This window comes from Penicillium robsamsonii, assembly GCF_028829455.1.
Source record: "Penicillium robsamsonii strain IBT 29466 chromosome Unknown utg000003l_segment0_segment0, whole genome shotgun sequence".
NCBI classification, from domain to species: domain Eukaryota; kingdom Fungi; phylum Ascomycota; class Eurotiomycetes; order Eurotiales; family Aspergillaceae; genus Penicillium; species Penicillium robsamsonii.
The window spans coordinates 5,153,917-5,181,143 of record NW_026643221.1 but is presented as its reverse complement, the minus strand read 5'-3'; the positions used below and the strand labels follow the sequence as shown (position 1 = coordinate 5,181,143).

At 48.2% G+C, this 27,227-nt stretch overlaps 11 protein-coding genes across 11 annotated transcripts; 6 read left to right on the top strand and 5 right to left on the bottom strand.

The window, feature by feature from the left end:
* Positions 1-48: 48 nt before the first annotated feature.
* Positions 49-1,866, bottom strand: N7447_006735 (RibD family protein; the record flags this gene model as incomplete). Its single annotated transcript, XM_057230997.1, has 1 exon — positions 49-1,866. The coding sequence occupies one exon, from the start codon at positions 1,864-1,866 to the stop codon at positions 49-51; it is 1,818 nt and encodes a 605-aa protein (XP_057086087.1).
* Positions 1,867-2,243: 377 nt separating this feature from the next.
* On the bottom strand, positions 2,244-5,661 carry nic96 (linker nucleoporin NIC96; the record flags this gene model as incomplete). The annotated part of the gene is made up of 5 exons (XM_057230996.1): positions 2,244-2,570; positions 2,624-3,357; positions 3,422-4,403; positions 4,463-5,129; positions 5,201-5,661. The coding sequence occupies 5 exons, from the start codon at positions 5,659-5,661 to the stop codon at positions 2,244-2,246; spliced, it is 3,171 nt and encodes a 1,056-aa protein (XP_057086086.1).
* Positions 5,662-6,154: 493 nt separating this feature from the next.
* Positions 6,155-6,631, top strand: N7447_006733 (cytochrome c oxidase assembly protein COX16; the record flags this gene model as incomplete). Its single annotated transcript, XM_057230995.1, has 2 exons — positions 6,155-6,478; positions 6,551-6,631. 2 exons carry the CDS (start codon positions 6,155-6,157, stop codon positions 6,629-6,631), a joined length of 405 nt encoding a protein of 134 aa, XP_057086085.1.
* Positions 6,632-7,910: 1,279 nt separating this feature from the next.
* ptpA (uncharacterized protein) lies at positions 7,911-10,303 on the top strand (the record flags this gene model as incomplete). Its single annotated transcript, XM_057230994.1, has 3 exons — positions 7,911-8,409; positions 8,522-9,507; positions 9,560-10,303. The coding sequence occupies 3 exons, from the start codon at positions 7,911-7,913 to the stop codon at positions 10,301-10,303; spliced, it is 2,229 nt and encodes a 742-aa protein (XP_057086084.1).
* Positions 10,304-10,746: 443 nt separating this feature from the next.
* Positions 10,747-12,451, bottom strand: N7447_006731 (F-box domain protein; the record flags this gene model as incomplete). Its single annotated transcript, XM_057230993.1, has 2 exons — positions 10,747-11,555; positions 11,605-12,451. The coding sequence occupies 2 exons, from the start codon at positions 12,449-12,451 to the stop codon at positions 10,747-10,749; spliced, it is 1,656 nt and encodes a 551-aa protein (XP_057086083.1).
* A 452-nt stretch (positions 12,452-12,903) lies between these two features.
* On the bottom strand, positions 12,904-13,534 carry N7447_006730 (uncharacterized protein; the record flags this gene model as incomplete). The annotated part of the gene is made up of 2 exons (XM_057230992.1): positions 12,904-12,970; positions 13,032-13,534. 2 exons carry the CDS (start codon positions 13,532-13,534, stop codon positions 12,904-12,906), a joined length of 570 nt encoding a protein of 189 aa, XP_057086082.1.
* Positions 13,535-14,033: 499 nt separating this feature from the next.
* Positions 14,034-15,982, top strand: N7447_006729 (FGGY-family carbohydrate kinase; the record flags this gene model as incomplete). Its single annotated transcript, XM_057230991.1, has 3 exons — positions 14,034-14,246; positions 14,301-14,861; positions 14,918-15,982. 3 exons carry the CDS (start codon positions 14,034-14,036, stop codon positions 15,980-15,982), a joined length of 1,839 nt encoding a protein of 612 aa, XP_057086081.1.
* Positions 15,983-16,336: 354 nt separating this feature from the next.
* On the bottom strand, positions 16,337-20,003 carry N7447_006728 (calcium/hydrogen antiporter; the record flags this gene model as incomplete). The annotated part of the gene is made up of 5 exons (XM_057230990.1): positions 16,337-16,601; positions 16,698-16,861; positions 16,925-17,887; positions 17,937-19,813; positions 19,874-20,003. The coding sequence occupies 5 exons, from the start codon at positions 20,001-20,003 to the stop codon at positions 16,337-16,339; spliced, it is 3,399 nt and encodes a 1,132-aa protein (XP_057086080.1).
* A 728-nt stretch (positions 20,004-20,731) lies between these two features.
* Positions 20,732-22,043, top strand: N7447_006727 (proteasome regulatory particle base subunit RPT6; the record flags this gene model as incomplete). Its single annotated transcript, XM_057230989.1, has 3 exons — positions 20,732-20,966; positions 21,034-21,709; positions 21,785-22,043. 3 exons carry the CDS (start codon positions 20,732-20,734, stop codon positions 22,041-22,043), a joined length of 1,170 nt encoding a protein of 389 aa, XP_057086079.1.
* A 1,507-nt stretch (positions 22,044-23,550) lies between these two features.
* On the top strand, positions 23,551-23,961 carry N7447_006726 (uncharacterized protein; the record flags this gene model as incomplete). Its single annotated transcript, XM_057230988.1, has 1 exon — positions 23,551-23,961. The coding sequence occupies one exon, from the start codon at positions 23,551-23,553 to the stop codon at positions 23,959-23,961; it is 411 nt and encodes a 136-aa protein (XP_057086078.1).
* Positions 23,962-25,049: 1,088 nt separating this feature from the next.
* Positions 25,050-26,912, top strand: N7447_006725 (uncharacterized protein; the record flags this gene model as incomplete). The annotated part of the gene is made up of 4 exons (XM_057230987.1): positions 25,050-26,552; positions 26,612-26,659; positions 26,706-26,798; positions 26,859-26,912. 4 exons carry the CDS (start codon positions 25,050-25,052, stop codon positions 26,910-26,912), a joined length of 1,698 nt encoding a protein of 565 aa, XP_057086077.1.
* Positions 26,913-27,227: the final 315 nt, after the last annotated feature.

The window sequence follows — 27,227 nt, the reverse complement described above, 5'->3', positions numbered from 1 at the left end:
ATTATCAATAGAGACAATAGAGACAATGGACACATTAGTAGAAATAAATCAATCGCGAATCTTTCCACACATAATCACATTCTGTCCCAATGGCATCCATTTAACATCTCGAGGATTTAATGCAGCATTGGGCGTACCCTCCTGATCTTGTTTCGAGTCAGGGCTGACATTCACTCCACCACGGCCAAGGTAGGTGGGAGCAACTGTCACAATAATGGAGTCAATGAAGCTTGTGTACTCTGGATTCAACAATTCACTCAGGACCGTACCACCACCTTCAATCATGACACTCTTAATACCCTCAGATGCCAAGGCACGAAAGACAGCTTCCCAGCGTAATCGCCAGTGTTGATTGTATTCTACAATGCGGAGAAAATCTCCACCGTAGCCTTTGAGCATCACTAGTGTCTGGGGGTTGATTTGAGCTCCTGGGGATAACACAACCCATGGAGCTTTGCCTTTGCCTTCAACAGCAGTACGCAACATCCGGCATTCAGGATGAACAGGCCATCGACCCATAGGATCAATGATCACTGGTCGTGGTTGCCACATTCTCCCCAGTCCTCCAAATCCGCCGGCCCCTTCCAGACGGCAATTTAGACCTGGATTATCCGCAAGAACAGTCCCTACTCCAACGAGAATGGCATCATGCCGGGAGCGAAGATAATGGGTCATTAATTTGGCCTCCGGTCCAGATAATACCGTCTGCATTCCTGGTTGAAGAGAGATCTTGGAGTCCATTGACGATGCGTATGACAATGTGACATGAGGGAACTCTCGGCGCTCCGCATGATTGGGAAGATAAGGGTGTAAGAAGTCTAGTGAAAATTGAGGGAATGATAGTGTGTCCGGGGGCAAAACTGACGAGATCGAGGTTGGTTTTGTGTGGGAGGAGACCTCGCTGACACCATCGGTGCTTTGGGTTTTAACAATACCATGACCCTTCTGGTATTCGTAGCCCTCGTGTGCGACCAGATTCACCTCTGGGTTTTGTATACGCCACTTGGCGGAGATGTTGCGGACGTCAGTCACAGTAAAGAATCGCCCTCCAGCCTCCCCAAGCTTATCTGGTTCTTCTTGGAATTTGGTATAGATCGAAGAAGGGAGATATCCCTTTACAGATTCTTTGCGCGCGTACTCCATTAATCCCGAGTTCCGCTTCACTCGGTCGATGTAGTCGAGGTCATGCGAGTGGATGCTGCAACTTCCCGGCGTTCTCGAGATAGTGACGGTCGAGTATGCGCCTTCGAACCGGACAACCTTGATTTGAAAGTTACAGATGCCTCCCTCTCGAACTCGTTTTTTGCGAGGGCGCTTGCCCTCTGGTAAGGGGCGAGTTTCGGATGTGCGGTGTGTTGGACGCCGTAAACGGCACATGTAATAGTCAGTGGTACAATGGCCCTCTTTGCTCGCATTTGATCTTTGTTTGACCCACACGTTGTCAATAAAGGGCCAATATGTTTCGAATTCTTCGAGACTGATTTCTATCGGGTCCTTGCACTCGAATAGGACCTTGCGTATGCGCGCTAGGTTCGGTGGATTGTTGAAAAGGCTGGGGGTAGTATTTGTGCCTTGACTCGTTGATGCGCTGCTGCTGCGAGGGTCTCCGATGGTCGCACTGCGCTGTGTTGACTCGTTCTCGCCACTGTGTAATGCTTGTTTATCAAGGGCACTGGATAGATTGATCGGGATTGTGGTTTCGGGTAGGTCTTCGCCTATCGTGTCTCGTGCATCGTAGCCCCGTTCGATCTCTTGGTCTGTTCCCAAAATGTCTTTCGCCTGCATAGAAACTCCATTGTGCGGGGATTCCGCCTCACTGCCAGAAGCCTCTAAGCTTGAGACGGACGCGTTGGAGGTACGGTCCATTCTGGGGAAGCGTGGTAGAATACAGGTATAGCTCCGTATTCCCAGCTACGGCAATGAAATGACCATTTCACTGGGGAATATCCCCAGATAGTCGATATATACAGAGCATATCAGAGCAAAATGTCGGAGGAGCCTCGGGAAGAACATAGTGGGGCGGAAGCATGAAGGCCCGGAACAATATTACCCACGTTTCTCGAGGTTCATATGTACTTGTACTGTGTATCAAAATATCAAACCTACCGGGGACATAGTCCACAGATTTTGCACTTCAATGTTAAGAAAGCAAGAAATTATTAGATCGATAATTGCATTCTTTTCGATTTTAGAGAGACAATTCAGCGCAAGTTATCTCAGTATCTTAGTATCTCAAATTACATCTAATATGCCCCGATATCCGCCCCAGCACGAGCCAGAGTCTCATAGACTCGTGGTGGCAATTTGTACTTGACCATTCCCGAAAAGACCATGAGATCCTTGGCCATGACAAGCAAAGTATCCGCCAATCCCTGGCGCACTTCACTGTCGTACATCCCAAAGGTCCGCTTTTGGCGTTCATAGCCAATACATGTGATGCTCCACATGATGACAGGTCCGACGTTGCGTGAAATGATAGGTGGCAAAGATGAGAAAGCTTGGGCTGTACTTCGAATATACGACACGGAGCCCTGTGCTTGCAGGGGGAGAATATTCAAAGCGTTGATAGCCTGTTACGTTCATTAGTAAATCATAAAATGAACCACAGGTTGGAGACACTTACATCAAGAGCTGGTGCCCATCTGCCGGCTTCAACCTGGGTCTTTGCTTCCATCATACGCAGCAGCAACCCACAAGCATCACGGTTGATCTGTCGGATTTGTCCATAGTACATTCTGTCCGAATCGTAAAGACTGATCATGTTCTTGGCAAGCACGCCTGGGTCATCTACGGCAGTCAAACTGAGGCTGCTTCCAGTTTCCACTGCCTCTGGCTGACTATCTTGATTTTGGTCGACCCTTGGGCGCAGGGGTTGCAGCTTCGGCATAGCACCGCCTAGCTCAACCGCAATCGCATCTGACAATGCACGGTTGATGATGTCGATCACACGGTCATAGTTCTCTGCCAAGTGGTACAGAAGCACGGCATCCGTGATCAATCCCTTATCGTCCGCAACGGCGGCAGCTTGAACCGTAATAGTCTTCAAGAATTCTTGCTGGTCAACCAATTTGATCAAATCGAGACGTTGCTCAATAGCTCCCTTAAGGCGAGTACCATCCGCCCGAATATCGCCAAGCAATTTAGCAAAGTCCCTGGTTTCTAAAATGAACTCTCGCAAAGCCTCGTGGCAGACTGATGCTTGGGACTTGCCCAGAGCACCTGGAAGATCTGCGTTGAGGCAGATCAATGTGAAGTAATCGATGGCAGCTTCAACAAATCCAGTGCGGAATTCTCGGGTGTATTGGGTCAAGAGATATCCGAAATTGATCTGGGGATATTGCTTGACTGTAAAGGAGACTGCGTAAAGCGAGAACATTTCAGGTTAGCAAAATCAGAATATTGTGGCAGAAGGTGAGCTTACGAATTTCTTCACCAGAGGTGTAAAAGTCGGACACGCGCAAAAGGCCGTAATATGACAGGGCAATGGCGAAATGAACAGCAGTGACTGGGGCATAAGTGCCGAGATAATGGACAGCCTGCTCAAACATTCCTCCCAATATCTGCAGCAGGAAGTAAGTTCCATAGCCACCGGGTCCCTCGTTGCCTTTGACGAAGACTTTCTGGCCAATCTCCTGGATGTCGGTCTGAATATCCTCTAGGCCAAAGACGTCACCTGCAACCTCTTCAGCGCGATCATCCTCTCTTGCAAGACTGAATTGTAGCCACATCCAATCCTCGACGGTCTGCTTCACACCATCCAAGCGACGACGCGAGAGATCACAGCGGCCAATGATTTTGTAGCATGCCATTCGGTAAGGATCGACTGTATTTTCAGGTGCGTTCCGTGAGCGCTGCTGAAACTCGCCGTTGATCTTTTGCTGCAAGTCCCGGGGCAGTCTCCTGCTCTGCGCGTAGGTTGTCATGTAGGTCACAAATTTATGATCTAAAGACCGGAACCCACTGTCCCGACTCACGTATTCAGCTGCCTCGGCCACGAATCCACATCGAAGAAGGTAGAAAATGAGAATCCAGCAGTAGTCTTGGTTCACCATTTGGAGCTCGGTACCGTCAGGTGCCAGATCCTTCCTCGCAGCTTGAAGACGGATGTAGGCGCGAATCTTGTTGATAACAGTTGGAATTCCTCCCAATTGTGCTTCCCGGGGGTTTTTGGCAATGGCCGTTTCCACTTCATCGAAGAATGTGCTCTCAAGGAAACCCCTGGAGCCTTCAAGAATCTGTTTCTTCAGTTCGATTGCTTTGAGAGATTTGGACGATTCTTCAAGGTAATCTTCGGCATACTGTCGCTCTTTCACTGCCCCAGGCTCCGATGGGTTCATAATATTTGGCTTTTCGTGGACAATTCTTATCAAGGCTTGATATGCATTGAAGAGCTGCCGAGGTACCTGGGGAAAAAACGATTAGCTGGACGAACATCCATGTTGCGGAAGGGTTTGAAACTTACATCACCACCGGCTTGCACTTCAACATATGAAAACTCGTCGAGAACGGGATAGCATTTTCCTTGAAGCCTGGCGAGGTTCAACTGCTGAACCTTCTCGGCATAGTGGCCCATCTTCTCCCGTTGGAACCTGAGATCAGGCGATTGAGACGCAGTTCCTTCATTTCGCTCTGCCGGGTCCTCAAATATTTGACGGCTTGCCAAGCCGGCCCCGGGGGTGCCAATCACAGACTTCTCAAGACCGGAACGCCCGAAAACGCTTCTGCGGGATGCGGTCGAGGGTCCGTTGGCTGGAGCAGCTCCAGTTTGCTTAGACTGTCTTGCTGACCGTCCAAAGGCGCCCCTGGTGGTAGATTTCAGTCCTCCAGCGCCAGTGGCGTCCTTCTGGGATAGCCCAAAGTGGTGGAATATTTTTTGACGTTGATCTTCCCAGTCCATGTCCACCTTCTCCTCTAGAAAAGCATCGAAGTCCCGCTGGGCTCTGGTGAGACCTTCTGCGATCATGACTTGTCGGCCACGTTGCTGGATGTTTCGCAAAAATCTTTGGTTGTCTGGGTCAAAGTGGTCCAGGTCCCTCGCTGGGACAGCTAGAGATGCCTGGGGGTCCATGGACTTGAGATCGCGCAATGCTTGTCCCGGGGATATGCCAGAAGCTGCCAGAAGATAATGGCTGTTGATGATATCGCAAGGTTAGCCAATGTCAATAACAAAGTGTGACAGGATGGTGGAGATGAAACTCACGCTTTGCTGTTCTTGCCATTTGGGGTATCCTTTTGTCCTGCGGAGCCTAGCTCTCGCGCCTTCCTTCGAATGTCATCCAGACCTAACTGGAGACTAGGCACGTCTTCGAAGTTGTTATTTTGAATAACCGATGACAATGGTCGCTTTTTCCCTCGCTCTAATAGGCTATTGAAAAACGCAGGTTGTGTTGACTGACTTGCAGATTGTCCCTGGGCCTGCGGGTTGCTAGCTTGTTGGGTCTGGCCCAAGGTTGGGGCTTGAGCAGGCTGTTGCTGGGCCTGAGATTGACCTCCGAACAGAGATGATGTTTGCGCACCTTGAGCGCCTTGTGCACCTGTAGCAGAAAAATTTGCGAAAGGACTCGCTGTAGAATTGTTTGCGCCAAAGAGACTGTTCGACTGTGGAGTTGTCGAGGTTCCAAGACCACCCCCTCCGAAGAGAGAGCCGGTGTTGGAAGCCATGGAGGGCTCGTAGGTTGGAAAGCCGTTAAAAGGAGTGCAAATCCCAATTGCAGTGGAACTATGTTTTGAATTAGTTCACTTTGAGCTGGCGACTAGGCAAAAAGATGCTTATCAAAGGGCAAGCAAACTGGACTGCGCACACCAAGAGCACTGTAATGGCAAAGAATGACCACGGTAAGTAGTGGATTTTCTCGAGGTTTCGGATACAAAAAAAATAAAGCTTCAGCAGAGCTCTGCTTTTATATCGATAAAAAAAAAAAAGAAAAAGAAAAATACACCAGCGATTAAGAGCCAATAGACGTCAATAGGCAATGAAGAGGCTGTTTAGGAAGCTCTAAACAATTCAACCCGACATTCCGGATCATCTATTTACCGATTGACCGAAATCCTATTGTTCCTTTGTTCACCAATGATCCAAACCCATTGAACCCATTGAACCCATTGAACCCATTGAACCTCTCAATAATAGCGGTTAATAGATTGATTCACAAATATGCCAGTGTTCCAATCCAAAACCTTCCGTCGGGCAGCTACGGAATCATCGTCCCTCGGTGAACGGCTCGGTGCGTTCTACCGGGCGCGGCTTGCTCGACACCCTTTCATTCTCTTCGGACTCCCGTTTATGGCCGTCATTGTAGCTGGTTCATTTGCATTGACACCTGCTGCTGCCCTACGGTATGAGCGGTATGACCGCAAAGTCAAGCAGCTCAGTCAAGACGAAGCATTTGACCTTGGACTCAAGGGTCCTGACGGGGAAGAGGGAATCAAACGCAACCCGCGGAGGAGGATTATAGGCGACGAAAAGGAAGAATACTACGTATGTTTTGTTTACTCTTTATTTTTTCACCTGACATTCGAACTGAATGCTGATTATTGTGCACGTCTACAGAGACTTATGGCCAAAGACCTCGACCAATGGGAGCAGAAGCGGGTAGAGCGATTCAAAGGTGAACCGGACGGAAGGCTGTAACAGACTGAGTTAATAGCTGAGTGTTCTGGTATCCTCCAACGCGACGACAACACGTTTTCCTCGTGACCTCACCTAACGTATGAGCTCATTGGTAGGGTACATTACAGTACACTACTGTGTGGAGATGAAGGAGACCAGGAGTGCAGTCACTCAATGATCTGGCTGGCCTTCGCATACAGCGTATGCTATACATCAACACCCCTACCCCGGGAGCCATTGGAATTGGTCTCGTTCATCTCTTCGGCCTCTCGAAACTTGTATACAGCATACAATGTATACTTCCGCTTCCCCCAATCTTATATGCTGGGCCATTGACTGTGGATTTGGAAAAGGACCTTTCTGTCCCTTTCGAGTCTGTCACCTCATCCTTTCGCTTGCCATATCGATGTGAAATGCATGAGTGGAACCACTCCACGGTTGGTCCCTTGAAGACTCGCCACTAACCGGGAACCGGGATGATATCACTGTTAATATTGATCAGCCTAAGAGTCCAACATAATTCAATTCCAAGGTACCGCCGATGTATATATTGATCCATAATGATCCATAATGCAGATGTTCAGGGCTCCTTCTAATGCTTACTCAGCCGTATATAGCCCTGGCCGGGGCCCTGGACAGGACTACACTTCGGAGGATTCTTGTTCAAATACTATGTATCCATGGACATCATATATATAACCTATTAGCTAGGATATTCAATATATATAGATAGTTATATAGTTATATAGTTATATAGCTATATAGATATATAAAACAAAATCTACATATAGAAAAATCCAACTACGTCAGAACCGAAATGAACCCGTGATCCCCACACACCAACGTCATAACTTTCTTCTCGAAGCCCCCCAAATTTCTTCACCTTCCTTCTCAGGGCTACCTAGTCTTAGATTATTAATCATGCAACACATCTGATATCACAGACCTATTCACTGGCCATTTTTTGGTTTTTCACTTTGGCTAGACCCTGGTCTATTCGCTTCTTGCCCCTCTTTGTGCCTACGTCAGATATATCTCGTTTCGTTCTATCCTTGCTCAAGCTTTACACCCTTATTTGACATTCGGTTTCGCCTGTGAATGTTTGAAACCGGCGATTCGGCCGCAGTCCTAGGTCTCTGACCCTGATATCTTGATCCGAGAGCTTGGGAGCATTTGTCAGTCTGATCCTTGAGAAACCGTTTGGAATTATCTGCTACACAACTGCGGATGTCAATGACAGGGAAGTTTTGAGCTGACCGTCCCTCAACAGACTGGAGTTGTGGAAGCCAACTTGCCTGCCATGACAGGCCCAGGACACTCACCCTCCTCACCTTGGGTACAAAGTGCTCAAGGTGGTCATCATGATGGTGTCACACAGTCCTGCCACTCTGCCATGTCGCCATCAACCACGGGCATGATGTCGAGCGCGGCTTTTGCAGAAAGATCAAGTCCCAATTATTTCGGCATGGCCGTGCAAACCCCCAACAATCAACAGATTTCCAACCCGGGGCTATCCATACAAAAGAACTGGGGCACATTACCCAATACACAACCTCTGCCGAGTCCAAAATTACCAATGTTTTGCCAGGAATCGGTATCCGCGGGATTAAAGAATCTATTGAAGACCGAGCCCGAAACCAACCGGATACGCCGAGAATCAGCATTACATGGATCTTCCTCTCCCCAGACGACTTCATGGTCAACGCCCTCACCCTCACATCCGCTGGGAAATATTTCATTTGCGCAACCCAACGGATTGAAGCTTTCAGCCGGCAAGACCTCAACACCCACTCCACAAGGTATGACTGACCACTCTTGGATTTGTTAAATTCTTTTCTCTCTCTCTTTGATCTCTTAAATGCTCTGTTTATCTTCCATAGATTATATAATATGCTAACACTTTCTCTTCAGGAGCCACCCCGGCTTCATTTCCGTGGGTATCAGCCGAACGTTGCGCCGAACTTCTTGAATCATCTCAGTCAAACACCATGTTATTTGATGTTCGCCCATTTGCTCATTTCAGACAGGCCAATATCAAAGGATCACTCAATTTATGCATCCCCACTACCCTACTCAAGCGCCGATCATTTGATACCCAGAAATTAGAGGGCACATTTACAGACGACGCCGACAAACAGAATTTCGCTCGTTGGAGAAAGTGCGACGTGATCATCGTCTACGACTCTGCCGCAGCGGATTTGAAGGATGCAGCACCTCTTCTGAGCCTTCTCAATAAATTCCAGGCTGAAGACTGGAAGGGAGATGGGTTGATCTTACAAAATGGATTTCGAGGTTTCTCGGGTCGGTTTCCACATTTGATTCAGCAGTCACAAACGCAGACGACTGGACCATCCTCTAAACGTCCCTCTCCCATGAGAATCAATCTGCAATCTGTTGCTCCTGTCGTGGGTGGCTGCGCCCTGCCAGAATCATCCTCTGCCATTAATCCATTCTTTGGAAATATTCGACAGAACATGGATCTCCTCGGAGGTGTCGGACAAATTCCTCTGAAACAGCCTGATCAATTGACCGAAGCAAAGCGACAGAAACTCCCTTCCTGGTTGCGGGGCGCTTCCGATACCAAGGACCAAGGGCATATTGTCGCGAACAAGTTCCTGATCTTGGAGAAAACAGAATTGGAACGCATGAAACAGGCTTTAACATATGAAGGACCTTCGGCTGACACCAATGGTGGCCCCAAGAAATATCGCGTTGCGGGAATAGAAAAAGGCACGAAGAATCGTTACAATGATATTTACCCATTCGATCATTCCCGTGTCCGACTCGAGGGAATTCCATCTGGGGCCTGTGATTATGTGAATGCAACTCATATTTCCGCTGAACTTAGCAATCGGAAATATATCGCCACTCAGGCTCCCGTCCCTGATACATTTGATGTGAGTGGCAGGTCCTTGCAATGCTTGTTATCATGTTACTCACTATGTGCAGGACTTCTGGCGCGTGGTGTGGGAGCAAGACGTTAGACTTATCGTTTCCCTCACTGCAGAGGTTGAGCGAGGACAGGTAAAATGCCATCGATATTGGGAGTCTGGAAAATATGGACCATTCGAGGTGAAGGCCTATTCGGAAAAACATATCTCTATCGAATCCGGGGGCGAACCTATTGACCCCATGTCTGGCGGTCTTAAGGCATCGACCGACCGACCTGATGGCACAAACGAAAACCCAGTCATCACTGTGCGAAACTTCAGTATCTGCCATACATCATTTCCCTTCCAGCCGCTTCGCGATATCACCCAGCTCCAATATCCTTACTGGCCCGATTTCGGGACGACGTCACAGCCGACCCATCTTCTCCATTTGATTGAGCAATGTAACAAGGTCATCCGTGCCACCAGCAACTCCAGCTTTAGTAGCCAGGAAGCAGAACCGAAGGGTCAGCGGCCAGTACTGGTACATTGCAGTGCGGGCTGCGGGCGTACGGGAACCTTCTGCACTGTCGATAGTGTCTTGGACATGTTGAAACGCCAACGTGCGCAGGCTGTCGGTGGTGGAGACCTGGACCAGAACCCCAACGGTTCTACCCAGTGGATGGGGGATTTCAATCTTGACCTAATTGCAAAGACGGTTGAAGATTTCCGGAGACAAAGACCGAGTATGGTACAGAACCTGAGTCAATATGCACTCTGCTATGAGAGCGTGCTCGAATGGCTCGCTTCTGAGATGAACTAGAGCGAGCCATTAGACTAGACTCTTTTTTCCCCCTTCTTTTTTTTTCTCTTGCTATGATGACGACCCTGGGATACCCCTTTCTGGCCTTGCATTCTCAGGGCTATGGTTTTCTTTTGATCTATGTACAATGTCATACAGCTCGTGGTTCTGCATTTTCTGGAGTTTCGAGTTGCTTTGGGGACAAGGAAAAATGGACACAGATAATTTTCTCGGGGACTTTCTATTGCGTAGTTTTGCATAAGACTATGGTAGCGTCCTAGTCTACTTAATGAGATTCAAGAATTGCTCTATTCAGTTACAATGGTTTGGAGACCCATAACCATAAATACGTCTTTGGTATTCAGCAACCAACTTGAAGACTTTCACATTTTGAACGGCAGGAGTTTAGTAAAGCTCCTTTCATGTATGTCATATACTAGATTCTGCCCCTGGCTCTTGACGAGCTACTTGCCTTTTTCATTGTAACCGAGATTCAGAAACAACATTCCACGATCAGTAACCGCAACCAGTTCGTCTTCCTTTTCAGTGAAGCATAGTTGAGAGCAAACCGCCTCTAACTGGAGAACAACTGGTCGCAGCTCGATGGCACCTGTAGAGGATTCCCACGATGATGGATAAAAGCCCGTACCATTGTCTCCAATCAATTCCGAGGGATTCAGTGCCCAGACATAGAGTGTTTTCCAGTTAGCGACAGCAACACGAGTTCCACGACGGGACGTTGCCACAGGAGATCCATGTGAAGTTGTTACCTCCCGGAATCCCCCAAGCCGCGCCATGATCTGCCAGTTATCAAAACGCCTACCGCGGTCGAGATTCAGAACATGGGTACATCGTGGGCCAGTGTATGTCTCAGACTTCAGGAGGCATGCCACGGTCCATTTTTCAACGCGGTGGGTGGCAATCCCGAAGGCGAGGTACTGCCAATGACACTGTTCTCCCTGGTTTATATTGCCGAGCTCATGGGTACCGAAGAATGGTATTCCAATTGAGAATTGAAGCGAGAGGGAAGGCGAAAACTGCACGGTGCATGCATTCTCATTAACATGTGGCTTTGGCTCGCCTGGGAGGAGGCCAGGGAGGCGATGAAGTCTCTGAAAGGCACCGTAGATATTTTGAGTCCGGTAGTGGTATAGCAACTGGAAGCCTCGATCATTGAAAGCCAGCCTTGTCGCGGGGCCTGTTTTTCGAGAAGGACGGATAGGCGGGTCTTGATCGTTGGAGCTTGTCAAAACGTAGGCCTCAAGAGCGGCATCTAGACATGTCAGGAACCATTCCCAGTATGACAGAATGACGAAACGAACGAATAATTTTACAGGGATTATCTCCCTTGCCTTCCGCTAGAACGCCTTCGCTTGAACCATCTTCATCTTCGTCTTCCGCTTCGTCATCGTCGTCGTAGAGCTGGGTATAAAGAACGACGTAATGATCAGAGGGGTCGAGCATGTTTTGCCATGATATTGCGAATTTGCCGTTGGCAGCGGACAAAGCCAGTGGCCTATAATCTCGGCATTCGGGAAAGTCACACATTCGAATGGTGTTTTTCGGAGAATCCAAGCGATGACAGGCCAGGTGAATACTCCCGTTGGGGCAAGACTCTAGGGCATGTTTAACAAATGGGTGATCTGTGTCCAATTCTTGGTCTAAGAATGGTTTGAATCGATGTAGCACGGCGACTCCGCCATTTCCATCAAAAGCAGTCTGCAGGATCTCGACCTCCCCGATATCTTGTCCTGGTGATTTCAATTCCACCTCAGTCCGATCCCCATCGCTCATATCAACCAGATGCACAGTACTGTGACCTTTGAAGACAAGCAGTGCTCGAATGCTGTCTTCTGATGCCTCAATTGTTGATGCATGGTAGTCAATCACTTGACTTTGATACTCATAGGTGGGGCTGGCGTAATGCTCTGCGCCATCTAAGTGTTCATAAGACCGTCTCATCAACTCACCAAACAGATGCTTAGTTTGAAGAGTTTCAATACCGTCATTCCAGCCAGGAGTATTATGTAACTGATGAATGATGACTTCTCGGCTACTGGAAGCAATCTCGTAAAGCCTGCGGCTTGAAAAGGCTACCTGAAAGTAGGCTGGTGTATCACAATGTCGAAGAATTAGCTGTATTAGCTCTGTTGGAAGTTGAAGTAACATCTCTGCGGCTGTAGATCTAATGGGGAGGTGTTTAGCATAGATTTATAGAACTTGGTTGAAGCCTTGGTGCACAGACTTTTTTGTTGCTTCGTGGGGGTGCGCTGATTTTGTGGACCAGGCAAGAGAGAAAGTGGCTAATGGAAAATCAACACAAGGTCGAATATCTCAACGGTATCAACGATTTCCACATTGTAGGAGATATGAAGTTGGTTTCTGAGATCTGTTTGCTCTCCGCCTATATACTCTACGGATGTACATATAGGTTTCCTGCAGGTAAACCAACTACGGATTGTACAAGAATATACCAATTTTTAGACTTGGTTTATTCCCAAGTCTTTGTAGACTATGTCCGTGTTTTGGACTTTCTTTTGTCTCCAAAACCGTCTGCTCAAAAGAGTACAATGGACCATATAGTTCCACCTTAGTATTATTTCGATAATATGAAAAGCCGATCACTGTCCTTCTCCGCCACCCCCGGACATGCTGATAAAAGTGATGATCAGAAGAACCCACCAGTACCTAAATTATCAATTAGCACACGGAAAACAAAAACCTCGATATCTGCCTATCTGTAACCTACTTCTGGAAAAGAGACTTTTCTTCGGGTTGCTCTGGGTTCTGCCCATCGGGCCCGACAACCACTGGCCTGTTCAGGTGAGGCTGCGTCCCGGCTTCATTCGAGACGAAGTCAATTTGAGGGCCAGATATCGAGCCCTGAGCGGCGATAGACGAGGTAGACAGGGAGACAGTGTAGACATCGTTGGCTGGACCGAGGTGAAGGCGAAATGTTGGTTGCTCACTGGCTAAGGAGGACAACGACACAAGACTGCCGACCCATTGCTTTTTGTTTGTGGGGGTTGAAGTGTAGAGACCGACGCGCACCAGACTGTTGCTCTGGTCATTCTTTGGGGGGTGATATGAGACCACGTCGGATTTCAATGAGGCTGGGTCGTAGGAGATGCGCGCAAGGACGGACGGTTGTGGCGATCCCAAGGGCCAATACAGGATGTCGGTTGAGAGGGAGGCGTTGGTGACGGAAATTAGTAACGACACAGCGCCGAGAATGGTTGGTAGGAACCGCATGGCGATGAGAATTATAGTGAGACCCGGAGATGTGTCGAGAAGAAAGTTGGAGCTCCCACGATTACACATACCCGTATGAGATGAATATCTTACAGTACAAAGTATTAAGTATACCTATACTCGGATTGTTCACAATTAAGACTAGTAATTCGAACATATTTAATATGTACATGCTGTAAAAATATAGATCACCAATATACATTGTACATCACTTACGGTATGGTACACCAAGAGTACACTAATTACCGTAATGAAATGGTGGGATATACAAGTATCATCAAAGTACCCGGAACCCCTAAAAGGTACCGGCTAGCACTGCTCCGTCAGGGCGGTACACAGTTCACTTTCAATTCTCTTCAATACATCCCTCAAATCCCAATACATACAGATATTAACAGTAAGCATAATCAGCTTATATTCTGTGTTTTGTGACTAATCTATGCTTAGCACTAATTTATAGCTTCAAAGCTGTTTCGAAAGTAAATATAGCTACGGCAACATGGTCTCGCTGCCCTACAGTCGTGCCTCCCATCAGAGCTCCCGGAAAGCAATTAGTGACCCTCGAGAGGATTTGGCAGTTCGCCTCGACTACTATATTGGCATTGATGTCGGAACTGGCAGTGCCCGTGCCTGTATCATCGACGACAAAGGTGATATTGTGGGGCTGGCCTCGGAGAATATTGGTCTTTGGCAACCGGAGCATGGTTACTATGTGGGTGAAAGTGCGAGCAATTTGGGTGTCAAATCAGTCTTACCTAGCCTCTAGGAACAATCTACCTCCGATATCTGGCGTTGCATTTGTGTAGCTGTTCAGCGCGTTATTAGCCAGCATAATGTCAACCCTGACATGGTTCGTGGTATCGGGTTTGACGCCACGTGCTCCTTGTCGGTTTTCTCCAATGATACCGACGAGCCAATCTCTGTAACTGGCCCGAATTTTGACTCGGACCGCAACGTGATCTTGTGGCTAGACCACCGCCCAGTGGAGGAAGCCGCGAAGATCAATGCTACCAACCACAACCTGCTCCGCTATGTGGGCGGGAAGATGTCCGTTGAGATGGAGATTCCCAAGGTGCTTTGGCTCAAGAACCACATGCCCAAGGAGCTCTTTGATAAATGCAAGTTCTTTGATCTGGGAGATGCTCTTACGCACATTGCTACGGGCAACGAGAAGCGAAGCTTCTGCAGCGTGGTTTGCAAACAAGGATACGTGCCTGTTGGCGTCGATGGGAGCGTCAAAGGATGGGAGGAGGATTTCTTGCAGGACATTGGCCTGGGTGATTTGACCGAAGATAATTTCAAGCGCATGGGTGGAGTCGACGGGGTGGTGAGCCTTTCCCTAGTTGACAACGACGCAGTTTACTGACTTTTGGTGCCACACAGAATGGCGACTATTTGAGTGCCGGTGAATTGGTTGGCACTCTCTGCGACAAGGCTGCAGCCGAATTAGGCCTGCCGGCTGGTATTGCCATTGGCAGTAGTGTGATCGACGCCTATGCTGGCTGGATTGGTACCGTCGGATCCAAGGTCGATATAGACCCAGGTCAATCTAGCGCAGCTGTTCCCAAACTTGATAGATCAGAGGCCTTCTCTCGCCTCGCAGCTGTCGCAGGAACCTCGACATGTCACCTTGCCATGTCACCAGACCCAGTTTTTGTTGATGGTGTCTGGGGACCATATCGGGATACCATTCTCCCCGGATACTGGATGGCCGAGGGCGGCCAATCCGCCACGGGAGAATTGCTCAAGCATATAATTGAGACTCACCCGGCATTCAACCAGGCCATTTCGATTGCCGAGTCATCCCATGCCAACATATACGAATATCTGAACGAGCATCTTAAAGACATGGCACATGGTCAGGGAGCCCCATGTGTATCCTATCTCGGGCGCCATTTTTTCTTCTATGGTGATCTATGGGGCAACCGCTCTCCCATCGCCGATCCCAACATGACTGGATCCATCTTTGGCCTAACCAGTGACAAATCTGTGGACGGTCTTGCCATCTACTACTATGCCACCATGGAGTTTATTGCGCTGCAAACTAAGCAGATTGTAGAGACAATGAACAAGGCAGGCCATCGCATCACCTCTGTGTTCATGTCGGGCTCACAATGCCAGAATGACATCCTGGTCAACCTTGTCGCATCTGCCTGCGGCATGCCTGTGCTGATTCCAGAGTACATTCATGCTGCAGTATGTCACGGTGCTGCTATGCTCGGTGCCAAGGCGGCCAGCGCTGATTCCCAAGGCAAAACCACTGATCTGTGGGATATCATGAATCGGATGAGCAAGCGTTGCAAGAAGGTGTTGCCGACAGAGGACAAGAACGAGAAAGCTTTGCTCGGTGTTAAGTATGAGGTCTTTCTGGAACAGTGCTTCAAGCAACAGAAATACCGTGGGATGGTGGATGACGCCGTGGGGGCCTGGAAGTCCACGTCCACCTAATCTGATATGACGATCTCCACGGCTTTTTCTTTTCTTCGCCAAACAAAAAAAAGGACATAGGTACTGGGATGTTGGCTACGATCTACAAATTATATTTTTCAGTCATTACCGCATAATCAAAAGGAACGAACCCCAGATAACGATTTCATAATGGTAATCATTGCAAAATCATGTCTAATGCATTGAGCTATAGTCAGGTCACTAGGAAAGCCAAGATAAGTCACACTGTCCATATAAACGTGAAGCATGTAAACAAAAACCCGAAAACAAAAAGAAGCTATCCAACATTAATCCAGACAGGTCAATGAATGCCTTGTGCTGAAGAACAACTATCAGTCAATATGTGCACTTTGTCTAATAGGCCACCCCGCCTCTTGTTCGGCCGATAGTGTAGAACTTGTCAGAACTACTGCCGCCTATGGCCAGGGTATCAAATCGATCCACGCCCATACTATCCATGTTCACATATCCCGACATATAGAAGCCAAGCAGAACGACAAGGTAGGTGAGTACAAGGATGGATCCCTTGAAGTAGTTGCTCTTTCCTTCGCCATATACATGCGAGAGAAGGAAGACGCACAGGATAACGGTAATCATATCCCACTGGGGGAATATCAAACTGTTTGAAATATTTTGTTAGCCATGGCACTTGGATTGGAGATGGAATGAAACAGAGAAAAGAAAAGAAAAGAAAAAACTAATGAAGCGGTCTTACTTGAATGAGTGGCTGACAAGCTCAGATGGGTCCAGCGAGCGGCCATAGAAAGCGCTGAAGAATACTACAGCAGGAACCTGTAATAGACAGACCTGCAGCGCGTAGGCAGATCCAATTTCCATAGACAAAGCAATGTTGCCGTTCATGGCAAATGAGATAGCGTTCTGTCGGGTGTGTTAACAATATGAAATGCAAAACAGCCTTGGATAGAGGCTTTAATAACGTACCAGGAATTCCGTCGTGTTTGGCACCAACGCGAAGAGAGTAATGCCGAGGAATTTCTCATCAATATCCACGCTCTCTAGCACGACATCAACTGTGTTGACAAGAATCTCAGCAATCACCGCATAGAGAAGTGTTGCCCCAAGAAGAACGATAGAGCTTTTAACTTTGCTCCAATTAGGTGCATCATGTCCTCCGCTGGTATGACTGGGCTCCGCACGCAACCCGAGATCTTCAAGCTCTTCTGCAGCAGTATTCCGTGATCGCTCTGGAGCAGAACGGCTAGCTTGATGAACAGAAGCTTGATGGTGTTGGATATTGGGCTTGCGACTTCGAGCCACATCCCGAGCAGCCACTGCCGCTGCTGCTGCAGCCACTTCTGTGACCTGGCGTACTAGACGCTCGTTGTCTTCTTTGGCCACGCTATGGACAGATTTTGGCACAGGGCAACCATCCTCGCCGCTAGAATTGGGGGGCACCAAGTGTGGGAAATTGCTTTTGAGGTCTGCGGTACCTTCACTTCCAACCACTTCCCAATTGCCCGAGGCATTTTCTTCCAAGCCGAAGTGCTTCAATGATTGGCCGAGAATTCGCTTATAGAGTTGCGATTCGCGGATAGAATCTTTAGGCCCAGAAGCAGCACCGGAGGCTTCGGGTTGGCCATTTGAGAATAGCAAGTGTCGTGGTTCGTAAAATGAATCTTGGGCAGATTGGGTGACATGGCCATGGGTATTTTTCTTTTCTTCTATCTCTGATGACCAAATGAGAGCAGCATGGGTCCTAAGGGTGAACCATAGACCGATGCAGTATGAAAGGAACAAGAAAACAGCGGCGATCCACGCATATGGTTGTACCGCCCGCTGAAAGAACTGGTCATCGACAGCTGCTGTTTGTGAGAAATAACAGCGGCGGCAATCTCGAGCCTCCGGATCGAGAGAACTGATACACGAGTGGCAGTTCAGCTCATGCTATGCACCAGTCAGCTTAGATTCGTTTGCGAAGGAAGGTGAAACTTACACTGCCATAAACCTGATAGAAGAGAGTTGGACCAAAAGCAGCAATCACCGCAAATAACAACATCGTCGCAGTCACACCGGCTGATTTCACATTGAACCGTTGGGTCTTGCGTTTAAGTGCACCAAAGCACATGGACAGACCAGGGAGAAAGAGAATGCCGACAAAGATACTGCCAATGATGCTTCCCTCGACAAGCTGAGCCTTACCCTCAGTTAAAGCGACACAGTAGAGATATACTTCTACAATAGTTGAGAAGAAAGCATTGATGGCAGCACCCAGGCCCATAGAAGATTGAGCGGAGATCGAGGCAACGGCTTGCCCAATGAAATAGGCCAGAGGAATAATGGAGAGCAAAGCAAGAGGGAAAATTAAGGCAGGGTGTGTGACCCAGTTCTGCAAGCCCAGGAATTCGCCCAAAACATGATAGTCGAAAATCACAAATACAACCACCCCCAGAAGATTGATCAGGAAGATATTCGTTCCGTCGAGCGTGTATTTCCAGTACCTCGTCCCCGCAGCTCTGTAGGTACAAAGAAGGATGGAAGACGAAGACGTGGTTGTGCTCGACCTCGCATATGTGGAATCGGAATGGAAGGACAGTGCTAGAGGATGTCTGCGTAAATGGCTCACCAGTGTGATAGTTATACGGCCCATGGGAATCCAAAAGACCAAAAGCCAGCAGACGAGCGATACCATCAGCATCAGCGGGCCGACTAAGAAGTAGAAGAACACGAAGAACACGACACGGCCTAGGGTCCATTCGCCCCGCCCAAAAAGGCGACGCTTAGATTGGGCGAGCTGAGAAGAGTCTTCGCGTTGTCCACGCTGGGGCCGCCCGAGCAGGCTGTCTTGCTCACCGGCTGAATCGACGCTGTTCCTTCGTCTACCGACCAGGGACCGATCTCTGCGAGGCCCGAAGAAAAGACGACCGTGCTCCAGGTCACCATTCTGCCATTGCTCATATTCGCTGATACTGCGTCCCTCGCCTTCATCTTCTTCGGCATAGTTCTCATCAGTCTCCAAAAGAACGTATGATCCGAATGGGTACAACAGATATCGCGAAAGACCTGAAAATACCCTTCCATATGCCACAGCACTCGATGAGTAGGAAAAGAAAAAGCATGCAACTGCGGCCAAGAGCGCGAACAGGGCAAGCCACCATCCAAAGAACAAAGACCATAGTAGGTTGGTCAAAAAAAGGAGAGGACTGACATAGCCTCCCGGAGATGAGTGAATATCGCCCTCGGCCGTCTTCTCTACAGAACGACTCTTCTTGTACAATGCAGGCTTCCAGATCCTGATACCAAATGGATGTGTTTCGTTGATAGCCTGCTGACGGTCTTTGAGCGTGAAGCTCTCAGCATCACTGGCGGCGTCGTCATCGCCTTCTATGTCGTCCTCCTCGTCGTCCTCCTCGTCGTCGTCGTCCTCACTCTCCCCTCCGCTGCTATATCCGGCCTGTTTCAAAGAAGGGAAATCTTCTTCAAAATCCAGACCTGGTTCAGGCAAGCCAGCTTCGTCTGCGTTGTGGCTCTCCGAATCGGCTCTCGCCAAGGGACTGGGACGAACGCTAGGACGTCGTCTCAGGGTCGAGCTTTGCGTTCGTAGTGGACGAATCCTGGGAGATTGTTGCGTGCTTGCGCCTTGCTTCTTTGTCATATCTTGCTTGACCTCATTGGCATCATCATCTGTCGAGAACCCTTGCCCCTTGTGGGGGATGTGACGTTTGGAAGACATGCGACGCGATACCGAGGGCTTTCGGGGCCTATCAGGGGCAGGGGACGATTGGGTCGTAAATGCGCGAGTCGAACTCTCCTCTTGACCGTCATCACGTAGTTCAAGATTAGTCGCTTCGAGGGAAGATGTATCGAGTGTACCTGCAATTTTGGATCAGCACAAGCCGTCATTGTTGTAGGTTACACCAAAGCCAAGCTTACCGTATGTTCTCCGCGTGGAGGTAGATGATGTAACTGGAGGCACTGGTCCAGAGGTCGGGTTTTCTCTCCCCGCCGCTGCAGATGGCTCCATGGACTTGGGAGAGTCAAGGTTTCCTTTATCACCAGCCATGACCCAGTGATTTGACAAGTACACAGTAAACCTTGGAAACAGAAGAACCGAGGAAGAGAGAGAATCCCAAAGACACAGGGTCTCCTCTCTCTTTTATGCTGTCTTTGTTGTCCCCAAAGAAAGAGAGGGAAAAAAGTCAAAGCGTTAAGACCGAAGGTCCAAGTGACATTATTGAACCAAATAGATCTAGGTGAAACGCATAAATAGAAAATGTCAATGAAAGTTCCATTAGTTGAGATGCATACGGATCATTTCAGGTCCAGGTAGGACGAAACTCGTGGAAAAGAGTAAGTCAAAGGGGAGAAATGGCTCTTTGACCGTTGCCTTATGTTCATCGCATTGCAGATGACCCGATCAGCCCAGATTGACTGCCCAATCAGATCCACCACCTGACTCATTGAGTGGGGAGCTGTCATCCATGGAAATCAGCTGTTTGGCTTGTTTGCTTTAATTTAGTATCCCGATATATCAGGCCATAATTATCTCTCTCTTAGTCAGCATTGGGACAGCACCGGAGCTTCACGTACAGCTGGACTGCTCTACTCGTCAAACACCAGCTTCAAATCCTCCGTTTCTGCTTCTGAGCTACATCTCCTTCCCTGACAAATTCCCCGATATAACATCTGCTAAGCAGAAAGATAAAGGTCTTTTTTTTATTGACTTCATCTGTGTTCTGTGAAAGACACAACCCTTGAGTTTCCATAGCGTCATCACCCCCATTCGCCATCATGGCTCTGGACAACTACTATCGCAATAAAATCGAGGGCATGAAGCTCGAGATTATTCAAGGCCAGGCCGTTCTACGACGATTAGAAGCGCAGCGCAATGACTACAACTCGAGAGTCCGTCTACTGCGTGAAGAGCTTGGTTTGTTGCAACAACCCGGCTCCTATGTGGGTGAGGTGGTGAAGGTGATGAGTACCAAGAAGGTTCTGGTGAAGGTACACCCAGAAGGAAAATACGGTAGGCTTCGTCTATTCCAATTTTGATGACCGGGCTTATGCTAATGCTATGGTTTCCTGGGTCGCAGTGGTGGATATCTCTGATGGTGTGGACATCAGCAAACTCGTTGTGGGAAAGCGAGTCGCTCTTCTGTCTGACTCCTACAAGTTGGAGAAGATGTTGCCGTCCTCGGTCGATCCTCTAGTTGCACTCATGATGGTCGAAAAGGTCCCCGACAGCACTTACGACATGATTGGCGGCCTAGACCAGCAAATCAAGGAAATCAAGGAAGTGATCGAGCTTGGCCTCAAGCACCCCGAGCTATTCGAATCTCTAGGTATCGCACAGCCAAAGGGTGTCTTGCTTTACGGCCCACCCGGAACCGGTAAGACCCTGCTTGCTCGAGCAGCTGCCCACCATACCGACTGTCGATTCATCCGAGTGAGTGGTTCAGAGCTGGTGCAGAAATACATCGGTGAGGGTAGTCGGATGGTGCGTGAACTTTTCGTCATGGCGCGAGAGCACGCACCAAGTATCATCTTCATGGATGAGATTGATAGCATTGGATCAAGCCGGATAGATTCATCAGGTGGTGGTGACTCGGAGGTGCAACGTACCATGCTGGAGTTGTTGAACCAGTTGGACGGCTTTGAGCCAACGAAGAACATTAAGATTATCATGGCGACAAACCGACTGGATATTCTGGACCCGGCCCTACTTCGGCCTGGGCGAATTGATCGAAAGATCGAGTTTCCCCCTCCATCGTCAGTCTACCCCCAACCAGTTATCTAGTGCTTCTTGGGTTATGCTGACTTTCATTGTTTTCTTCTTTCTTTTAGGGTCGAAGCTCGTGCCGACATCTTGCGGATCCACTCTCGATCGATGAACCTGACCCGTGGGATCAACTTGACCAAGATTGCCGAGAAGATGAACGGGTGTTCTGGAGCCGAACTTAAGGGTGTCTGCACAGAAGCAGGCATGTATGCACTCCGCGAACGTCGGGTTCATGTCACACAAGAAGACTTTGATCTGGCTACCGCCAAGATTCTCAACAAGCACGATGACAAGGAGGTGGCCGTGTCGAAGCTGTGGAAGTAGAGGCCTCTCGAAAGTGGGGGGTCAGGTCCCGGGGGGCTTGGGGAACGATCGACGACATTGTATCACTAGTTCTAATCCTACCCTGATAATTCTCCCAAGTGAATGCATAGTTGTGTGACGTCTGGACCCGATCTCTTTCGAGTGATGTGTAGAGAGGTGTAACTATTCCTTGGCAACTTGTTTGGGGGGCTGCCTGCTTGGCCTCATACTCCGTACATGAAGTAGATCAGCCATAGATCTACTTAACGTGATTACCTTTTTTTTTCTCAACGAAGAAAAAGGGGGCTTGGCAGCCTCAGCTTATCATGAATATCGAATAAAGGCTTGGCATGATGCTGCGGACCGTGTAGATCAGAGATGTCTCAATGAGCCTTGGTGTGGAATTCAAAACTATTTATCTTGGCAGAAAAAGAAGTCGGGTAATATAGACTTTCTATTCGACCATCGGATGCATTTCTCTCCTTACTTAGACTGACGCGGACTTGCGCGTGACCATAAGGTAGATCATCTTTGCCAAGGTATGGAGTGTACCTGAACCCCTATGGAGTACGGAGTAGCCAGATCCACTTATAATCACCCCATACTTTGGGGAATCACCTTCAAGTATTTCAAGTATTCCCAGGTATGACTCTCAGGTTAGACAATGTTGTAGAGTTGAATATCATACTACGGAATACACAGTATAAATTTCTACTTTGTAGAAGAGACAGGTGTGCGTATGTACATAATATTAGTATATTACATAGGTCACTGTACGTAACATATTTCCTCTGCCGGGAGGGGCTTTCCTATCTTAGCTGCCGCTTTTATGAGAGCGCTCAGAGTCAGGCTCACTGAGTAAATTTCAGTCCGGGCTCAGACTCAGTGAGCTGCTCAAATATATCACGTGATAGAGCCGTGAGGTCCAATAAGCGCTTGCTGATGGCTCAGTGACTGTGACGGGTTCCGAGCTGTCAGCTCGGGGACTCGGAGCAGAGGGAGACTCGAAAATAATAAATTATGTAAGCGATCTTGACAAGTCTGCCGGAACTTTTTACGATCCCCCCAGCTGAAACCCGCAAAATTCCCATATAATGCTCCAACAAAGGGTTCGGCTATTGGTTATTTACCTAGGTACTAGACCTGTTTGGGATTCCTTAGAAGGTACTAAGCCTATTCTGGAACATCGATCCGGGGAACCATCTGCCTGCACATGTTGATTGTAACATATACTTCCAGCCTCACTTCTCGCTTCTCACTTCTTTTTTCCTTCAACCTTGTCTCTCCACTTTAATCGAAGTACTTGATCCGCAAGCTCTTCTCATTTCTCTGTTTAAGTTTCACGTTTTTCTTCTTCTTTCAACTTTAACTCTCCACTTTCCTCAAGCACTCGATCCGCAAACTCTTACTTTCTTCCCTTTTCTCAATTGAGTCTCCACTTCTTTCACATCGAGACTTTGCTTACTCCCACCTCACTTTGATTTACTAAAAGCCAAACAGACGAAGAGCAAACGCGGAAGTATCTCCAATGTCTTTGAAGGGCTTGAGATCAAACCCGCCTCTCCTTCACAAGCTAGTGCCATCTACTAAAATCGACCTTGCCAAGTCCATCCGCCACTACATGCAATCAACTTTTCGCTTTGGGAAAGGAACTGTCTCTCCTCGCAGTTTAAATAGAATGCAATCTCAGTTTACAATTTGCATGGACGACGCCTACGGTTACAAGATTGGCACACAAGACTTCGACCCGGACACCATTTTTCCTGAGATTGTCACCCTCGGCAATCAACTCTCCGCCATTCTGCAAAAGCAACTCACACCCCTGCAAAAAAGTGAGTTCGAAAATCACGTCCTCCATTGCCTTGCCACTATGGTGTATGGATCTAATATGATCGCGCGCTGGAAGCGGTTCCAGAATCACACTCAAGCTTTATTGTAGTAATTCAAGGAGGTGGGTGGTTCATCCTAAGGGGATACGAGATGAAGTCTAGCTGACTTATAATGAGCTTGTTCCTTCCTAACTATAGATAGAGCAAAATTAATTTCGATGATATGATACGGCTTAGGTCCATCTGCACGAGCCTTATATTATAACAATTGCTAAACATGTTATGTGTAGTCTAACAGCATCAGCCTAGCAAATATAGGCAATATAATAAGATAATTAGCGGGTAACTCGATATTAAATGAGACTGTTAATATTATCCGGGTCTGTAATATAAAGACTGCTGATCCTACATTTTTATATGTTGTCAATCTAGCCAGCCAGGCCCCACTGCAGCAATACTTTCCAACCTACAGGAGCCTAGGCCGATCCAAAATAACAGTTGCACCTAGACCAAGAAGATTAGAGACCACACCTATGTCTACAGAGGCACCTTCATGAATTGGCTCAATTTAACCCGATATCGTCTTGTTCGGAGGTGATCAAATCCCCTAGGAATATTAGCAGCAGTCTAGTGCTACAAAATCCAGTGTTAACGCAGAATATATGGCTCTCTTCACCATAAGAAGTGAAACTAGCGTTTTTGGGCTCTTTGAACTACTCAGCGTGAATCGGGGCAGATCTGGAAACTATGTAATATATCCTCCTGATTTCATTTTCCTTGTAGAATTTGCGGTTTTATTTTCGCTGGTCGATCCATCAATCTTCAGTAAGATCAGGCTGCTCAGTGAGCGAGCCCAGTGATTATGCAATACCCAGGGGCGTGCTCAGTTATACTCAGTGAGCAAAAAGCGGCAAGGCATGAGCACTAAAACGGAAAGGGAAAGCCAAGAAGTGCCAAAGGAAATCAAGTACGGAGTACGTACTATGTACGGAGTACACATGTATATGCACACTTACACCGACAATCCATTTGTGGCTTAAAACGGGGTTATCCCTTTTACTTGATTGAATTATAATATAAATATATTAAAAGATATGTATATCCAAAAATGGAATCTTCCATTCACTCTATACTTAGCTTCTAAAGTATTTATCCTAACCCCCCCCCCCCCCCCCCAAACTTTCTCTATTACTATACCATGTCCGACTTATGGTCTTCTATAGCTTTTGCCATTGATCCTAGAACGGAAGCCATGCCTGCCGTCTTACAATCAACCATTAATCTTCTAGAAAGTGAACTGGTCAAAGCCCGTGCTGCCCTCCGGGATATCCAACCCAATGCCTCACCCTTTGGATTTCGGGGTGATGAAATCGCCGTAGGCGCCATGACTGCCTACAGACGGGACCTTATCGGCCGCGCCCCCGAATTTTATGGGTCTCGCCGCTTGACACTAAAGGAACTTGGCCTGGAGCCTGCCGTGCGCGAACTCTCCCGGGTATCAAAGGTGCAATCTATAACACCCCCTCACCAAACGGGACTAGAGGATGTCCTAAGCAACAGCTTGATCCTCGACCAGATGGCACCATACCTATCAGTATCCTCGTTGATGACATTGAGTTCAACCTCACGCCGCCTACACACCGTGATCACCCAGACGCCATATGTATTCCGGCATCTTGATCTGTCCCACTGCCAGGGCGCAGAAATGTCTACAGTAACAAAAGCGAATGACGACTCCCAGACGGAGGATGAGATCTACTCCGCCCCATTGAAGCATATTTTCAAGAACCTCGAAGGCAGAGGTATACTGCAAGATGTGCGTACTCTCATCTTGGACGGGGTGTCGGTGCCGGCTGATCTGGTGGCCGATATCATTTCGACTGACCGCTTTAACATCAACATCCTGTCTATTCGCGAATGTCGCCATCTGAACGAACGTAAGCTCATGCAGGTCATTCAGCATGCCGTTCGGCCTACACGCCCTGCGGGTACGCCGCGAGTGAAGGGTATCTACCATTTCTCTCCTATATGCACGGACTCTCGGCCAGTGGCACGACCCCGATACCGAGACTGGTGGGGAACCCGTGTGGGAACTCTGCGGACACCCAGTCAAACCCCTAACTCTGACCAGGAGGATGGCGCCTCAACTGCCTTGGTAGAGCAGCAAAACGAGTGGTATATCGCATCAGGGAAGCTTTTCAAGCACACTCTCGAGGAAGGTTGGGCCCAGGTGCTTAAGAAGTGTGAGGGCATCATTGCTTTTGATGCCGCTCTGTGTCGTGGCCCGAGACACGATCCCAACCTATACAGTTCGACCACGGAGGACACCCCAGCTGAGATTCCATTGCTCGGACCTGCCGTGGCCACCGTGGCCCTCGGACCCCGTGGATGTGATGGATGTCACAGTTCTCCCGAAGGTCCGGCTATATGGAGCCAGTCCCCAGATATCCAATTTCCGATGCTTAACCCCCTGCCATTGCACTCATCTAGCGTTGCAGCGGCGAAACGGCCCGGGCTAATTCCAGGCGAGCATCCGGTTCTAATTGCCCGCTGTGCGGACTGCCTCACCAACCGTTGGTGCCATCGGTGCAATAAATGGTTCTGTGGAAACTGTCTACCAAACCCGCAGCGCGTCCGAATAAGCCTGTCCCCGCATCAGACTGCGGTCCACGCCAGTGCCGCTGAACTGCAAGAACGTGAGGTATGTTGAAGTCGAATTTACCTTACCTATCTTCCATATCACTGATCCTTGTCATGTAGAGATTGGAACGAGGTGTAAGCAAAGACTGCTGGGAATGTGGCCCAACTGTGAGTAACTCCTTTGACTTTAAGATATTCCTTCTAACCATAGTAGTGTGCTTCCTGTAAGCTGGAATGCCAGCACACATGCCAAGGCTGCCAGGGTGATTACTGTATTCACCACAATGAAGGATGCTCGAAGATACTGGTACGTGTCAACCAACGGTCCCGTTGAAATTACGGTCCACTATACTAACCTGTCCTGCAGTGTGATTGGTGCAATACTAGTGCTCGCGGCAGAATGCGTGGCGACTTGTATTAAATTTGATCAAGGCCCAGTTTTTATTATATTAGTAATCGACAGTTCGCATGTACATTATGATTTTAAAGCGAAGTAGCGTGGAGGCTTCCAGAATTGAAACTCTTATCTCTTATCGGTTCTGCAGACCGCAATAGCGGCAATTCTGACAAAAGTTAGGTTTTGTCAGGCAGAATTGTAGATATTCACAGGTTATAATTCATATATAAAGATCGTAGGTGTACACACGTTCTGATGTGCAAAAATAAGGAGTACAAAGCTAATATACTTATTATTTATAAGATATATAGCTAAAGAGAGAGAGAGAGAGAGAGAGAG